The sequence below is a fragment of the Vicia villosa genome, linkage group LG2 (assembly GCF_029867415.1).
Source record: "Vicia villosa cultivar HV-30 ecotype Madison, WI linkage group LG2, Vvil1.0, whole genome shotgun sequence".
NCBI classification, from domain to species: Eukaryota; Viridiplantae; Streptophyta; class Magnoliopsida; order Fabales; family Fabaceae; genus Vicia; species Vicia villosa.
In genome coordinates, this window is record NC_081181.1 from 229,893,976 (window position 1) to 229,900,405 (window position 6,430).

The 6,430-nt window shown below is 32.9% G+C and overlaps 1 protein-coding gene across 1 annotated transcript; it reads left to right on the plus strand.

The window, feature by feature from the left end:
• Positions 1-3,364: 3,364 nt before the first annotated feature.
• LOC131648443 (protein CHUP1, chloroplastic-like) lies at positions 3,365-5,413 on the plus strand. The gene is made up of 3 exons (XM_058918200.1): positions 3,365-3,487; positions 3,629-3,799; positions 3,879-5,413. The coding sequence occupies exons 2-3, from the start codon at positions 3,691-3,693 to the stop codon at positions 5,303-5,305; spliced, it is 1,536 nt and encodes a 511-aa protein (XP_058774183.1). The 5' UTR covers positions 3,365-3,487; positions 3,629-3,690; the 3' UTR covers positions 5,306-5,413.
• The last annotated feature ends 1,017 nt before the right edge of the window (positions 5,414-6,430 follow it).

The following is a 6,430-nucleotide window of genomic DNA, read 5'->3' on the forward strand; positions in this document are numbered from 1 at the left end:
AAAGAAGAAAAAGAGAAAGTCAACGATGAATAAAGAAGAAAAAATGAAGACAACAATCAATCATGATAAAGTGGCAAAGATTAACATTGTTAAGATTGTCCTTAATTCTTTATCTTTGATATATCACAAATCATCTTATATATCACATAAAAGCTCCGAAAATATTATTCAAACTTAAGGTAAAATATTTTCATAGTTAACACGTTAAAAAGTTGTTTTCAAGTGTAAAAAGATAAATTTAGTGCCGCCATGAAAGCGGTATTCCAATACCACCTTCTTGTTTTGAATACTAGTGCACTTTTTCATAAAACAGAATGTATGTAAATCATTGTAAAACTTCACGGAACCATGTAAAACTTACGCATCCATTCATAAAGATTTTTAAAAGTGTATATAAAATATCATATACTAGAAAACGATAAATTTTATTGAATTAGACATCTACCTACGGATAAATTTTATCGAATTAATAACGATAAATATTAATTTTATTAAAAAGATTAATTGTTTAAATCTTATGAAAAGTAATATATTTTTAACATAATTAAAAAATAAAATAATAATAAATAAAATTTGTCAAATGTAAATGTTAGTGTTTTTATATATTGTATAGCAATATAGACAAAACAAAATCATAAATTAAATTTTTATAAATCAATAGATCTTATAAGAATAAAGTTTAAATTAATAATTACATGATTTAGAATAGCAACTCTTATTCTTTAAATTTAAAATTTAGAAATTTAAAAAATTGAAATCGACATTTGATATGTTTAACGCTTAGAGATACATTAGAGCGTTGTTTTTAACAAACCCTCCTAAAGTACCGTCTATTAAAGAGGTCTTTTGGTCTCCCCTTTTCCCTTTGAACTGAATCAAGTGCAATGTTGATGGAGCTTCCACCAACACCATGGTAAGTTGCGGTGCCATATTCAAACAACAATGAAAGAGTTGAGTTTATTAGTGCTTCCGCGGAATCGACAGGCCATGAGTCAGTTTTCTTTGTAGAGATTTTTGGGGTCTTTCGCGCCATTGAGTCTGCTCATCATTTGTAGATGCACAATTTATGACCCGAGGCAAATTTAATGCTTTATGCAGTGACCTTTAAGAACAAAACCATCATCCCTTACCAATCGTTAGTTGGTCTAATGGTGATTGGCGCTATACTTGGTAGGGAGGACCACAGTTCGATCCCCCGCAACTCCGATCAGGAGGGGGCTTGACCTACTTAATGCCAGAGCTGATCCCCCGAACTGGACTATACCGGTGGTGATAAGAAAAAAAAACATCATCCCTTGGAGCTTAAGAAACCGATGGACAAAATGTGCACCTCGTGCTATATTTATGCACCTCATTATTACACATATCTTCAGGGAAGGAAATTTTGCAATAGATGCCTTAGCAAACTATGGTCTTAGTCTTCATTGCCTTCATTATCGATCTATTACTCCAAATTTTGTCCGATTCCACATTATAAAAGATAAGTTTGGAATGTCAGGTTTCAAGGGTTTGGTTCCCTCTCACCCTCTTTTTGTTCTCCTATTTTGTTTCTATATATTTTGAGGAAAATGCTTATTGTTAAAAAAATTGTGAAAACAAGAAAGACAAGAATAATCTTAACCTTTCATTATCACCACTATCCCATGATCCCAATTAAACAGGAGAATAAATTTAAAATAATTAAAAATTCTACTATAAAATAATGACATGGGTACATTCTTGCATTTCTTTCGTAGCACTACTCTATTTTGAGTGACTCAATTTGACCCACTTGATTTTAAGTTAACTATATATTTGAGTTTAACACAAATTATAACAAGTTTTTACTAAACATGGTCGCCACTTAAATTGATGCAGTGGAGTTCTAACACCCACGTTTTTAATTTAATTATTAATTTATATATAAAAAAGAATTTCATTTTTAATTATAATTAATTAGAATAGTTTTACTAATTAAAATTATTATGATAAATTTTGATTAAAATTAGAATTAAGTGTATTTATGAGATTGAAAAGAGTATTTAAGTTTATAGGGGCATGAACGAATCAATAATATCACTAAATTAGTAAACATTTAGAAAATTACCTTAGTCATTATCGTGATATTTTTGCTTCGAAAATCTTAAGAATATAAAAATAAAAAAATAAAAATAACAACAATGAAAAACAAAAACCAAAAACCAAAAACTAAAATAATAACTTTGGTAGTATGAAAAATTAGAAAGAAGATGTTAGTTAGTAGTACATATAATATTAATTAAATAAATAATTAAAAAATTAAATATAAAAATTTACAAAAATAAATATTTAGTGTAATAAATAAATATATGAAATTCTTAGCAGGAAGAGCCCAATCTCTTGGGAGAAAGTCTGTAAACCAATAAGTAAAGGGGGCTCAACATCAGGACCATAGAGATTTGGAATCAAGTTTACCTCCTCAAGTTACTTTGGAACATCTGTGCTAAAACTAATAGCATGTGGGTGAGGTAGATTCACACCTACTACTTGCGAAAAGAAGGTGTGATGACTGTCAAAGCCAGACCTAGTGATTCATGGTTATTCAACTTGGTCTTAAAGCAAAGGGAAATCGTTGTGAACTTGTAGACCCTTTGGGACATTATGCTACAACAGGTGAAGCTCAATGGTAGGAAAGTGTACCTTAGTTCGATACTTGATACCCCCCGAAGATGCCTTGGAGCAACCTGATTATATGCAACACTGCCAGGCCACAGGTTGTTATAGTCATGTGGATGGTCTGTCATGGTAAGCTTGCTACAAAAGCTAGGCTTCACAGGTTTGGAATGGTGGCTGACACTAAATGTGTCTTCTGCACGAAAGAAGAAACAATAACTCATATGTTCTTTAAGTGCTGGGAACTTAGGCAAATCTGGATCAAAATTCTGAATTGGTCTAGGATCCAACATTATCCACAAGACTTGAATGTCGAATTCAAGTGGATTATGCAGCGTACTTCGTGGCAAGAGGTGGATGGCAGAATTGATGAACTTGGCCATAACTGAGACACTTTATGAGATTTAAAAATGGAGAAACGACAAGTGCTTTGGACATAAGGTACATAATAGAAACATAAATAAGATGATTATTGAGATGATAGTTTATAGAGGGTGGACTAGTCACTTACTTATACCGCATATAGCTAGTTTCATGTTACCTTAAATATAGTGTCAAAATTGTTTAAAATATATGATGTCCTTTGAACTTTGTTAATAAAATTGTTTTTTTATATAAAATGTATAAATAAAATACTTAACTTTAAAATTTTAAAAATATAATGTCTATAATTAGTGAAAGAATTAAAGAGATTAAAAAGGAATCCTTGGCAAATTGAGTTTCTTCTGATTTCAAATAATTTAGTCAACACAACAACTACATTTTAAAGATTCGTTTGTTCTTGTTTTGGTCTCATCAAAAAGAAAGAGACAAATACCCTTTTTGTCTTTTCGGTTTTCATGGACACGAACCTCAGGTACTTTTCTTCTTTACTCACTTTTGTTTCTTTCGTAACTAGTTTTTTGAATTCAATTCTTTGTATTGAAAATCATTCGAAAGTAGCTTTTGTTATTTGGATGCTTTCTGATTTTGTATAAGCTGTATGAATTGTTATTAGGTTTCTAGGTATGAATCAGTTAAGAGTTTAATGATAGTGATGAAAGATTAGATTGAATTTTGATGATGATCAAGAAGGAGAAGGGTGTGAAGCCTATTTTATTGAATATTGGTTTGGCTTTTGGCTTTTCTTTTGCTGGATTTCTATGCTCACGCCTCAGAACCAATCAAGGTTTTGTGTCCTTTCAATTTCATCATGAATCGAACTATTCAAGTTATTGTTTTGTTAAATGTAATGGTGTTTTTCTCAGGTCATGAAGTTAATTTAGGACGAGACGTTGATGCAACATGCTCCGACGGATTGAGTAGTGAGAATTCTTCTAACGCTCTTACGAATAGCAGTAAACAAAATGGTGATAGAGATGAGTTCCTCCTACCTGAATTTGACGAGCTCGTTAAGGAGGTAGAGTTTGAAGTAGAGGCGCGGAAGTTAGAAGTAAAATCTTCTATAGCATATGAAGGTCTTGATAAAGATGAGTATGAACAAGAGATACATCGACTCAAGAACATGGTTAGATTGCTTCAAGACAAGGAACAAAATCTCGAGGTTCAGCTACTTGAGTACTATGGTCTTAAAGAGCAAGAAACGGTTGTGATGGAGTTCGAAAATAGATTGAAGATAACTAATATGCAGGTAGAGATGTTCAATCTCAAGGCTAAAAGCTTACAGTCTGAGAATCGGAAACTAAGGGAACAGGTTGCTGATCATGCAAATGTGCTGGCTGAGCTTGACGCAGCAAAAGCAAAAATCGAGCTGCTCAATAAGGAAATTAGGCGTGAAGCTGAACAGAATAAAGAGCGGATCGTTAGTCTGCAACAAAGAGTAGCCATGCTGCAAGACCAAGATTGCAAAGATGCTGCTTGTGATCAGGACATCAAAAGTAAGCTGCAAAAGTTAGAGGCGTTTGAGTCTGAAGTAGAAGAGTTGAGGGAATCTAATTCAAGATCGCAGATAGAGAATTCTGACTTAACTAGAAGATTCGATTCCACGCAGATCCTTGCTAATGATGCGAATCAAGAAAGTGAGCGTCTTAGAAAAGAAAATGAGGACTTGTTGAAGCAAATTGAGCAAATACAATCTGATCGACGTTCAGATATTGAAGAATTATTATACGTGCGGTGGGTAAATGCTCGTTTACGACAAGAGCTGCAGAATCATCAGCCTCTACACAATAAAACGGTTGCAAATGACTTGAGTAAAAGCTTAAAGCCTACCCCTTTGATTGAAGCCAAGAAACTAATACTTGAATGTGCTGATACTAATGGACTAGGGATTAATGTGGATATTGATTTAAATCACCGGTCCTCCTCACAATCTTCTTCTATTACTGACTCTGGAGAGTATGATCATTTTTCTTCCGGAACTAACGCTAAAAGTCAGAACAAGTTTTTTGGCAAGCTTAAAAGATTGATATTAGGAAAGGATAGGCATCATCGTCATATTCAGGTTTCATCTGGATATCAAGAAAACGGCAATGCTCAACGGCGGAGTACATCAACCGACACTGACGGTAGAACTTCCTTTGATAGGAGATATTCAAGTTTTGACGGAGAAGGTTCCTTCTCCGACTTTTTAGGCTTAGAGAAGTCTGATTTGGAGAAATATGCAGAAGCGCTAGAAGATTCTACTGCGAATGATAAACATAAAAAACGAGGAAGATCAACATCATTTAGTTAGTTTGTTTTAGTTTATGGTCAATATGCATGGATTTAACCTTTTCTGACTTATTTTGTATTACAGAAGAATGTGTTTTCTATCATTAGCTTAGAAAATGAATCTTGTCAATACTTACAAATCTACATTTGGTTTACACATAGCTGTGGATAGTGTGGAAGAGGTTTAAGGTTCAAATTTCAGCCCATGTTGGATGGATATTTTAATCTTTTACTTTCTGATTTAGCAAAGCACCAATATCAAACTTGCTATTGAATTTTGTTAGTAATTAGTTATGTCATTAGATTACATTAGCATCTTTTTAACAAAAAAAGATCAGATGGTAGCCAATAATGCTGTGTTTCTACGAGATAAGATAGCACAATGTGGATCTTGATTAATTGCCCTTCCAAAATAACCGGTGTACCTGAACATGTTGCATAGAAATTTCTAAAATCTTATTTAATATGATGAAGTTTCTCTACAATAGAGAAATACAAAACTGTTGTATCACTTGCACCTCCATGAATCCTTAACAGATAAGGCTTATGGCTTGTTAAATCAATGCATCAGCTAGAACTTGATTAGCAGGCTTGTTAAATCAATGCATCTACTATGCCTGCTCCGTCACACCCTTTTTTGCAGACTTTTGCGAGGTGGGTCAAATTTAAAGTGTCGTACAATATTCACCGTATGTCTTGGTTCATATTTTTCTCCAATCCTTATGATCGATCACATATAAGTCCACAATATCTCTTGATTAAGATTATTATTATGGGAGGAGTTTTTCACTAAGGAGTATTGATACATAATATAAGATTAGACACCTTTGTGAGAGATATACCACTTGTCCACCTAAAACTTAAAGGTGACGAATGAGTTCTCTCACTTATAAATATTCAACTCACCACATTCTTATTTAATATGAGACTATTTTTCCACTTACTCACATTTTCACTACTATTCTAACCATAACAAATTTTTTAAATCCATGCCCTAGAACAAAATGTCTTTTCAAACAAATCAGAATAATAACTTAGAGTGAAACAACATAAACTGTTTAAAAAAAAAGAAGTTGAAGTTGAAGCATGTATTAAGGAGTTAGGATTTAAATAACGGGTGTGGAGAAGAAACTTAAAAGATGTAAAT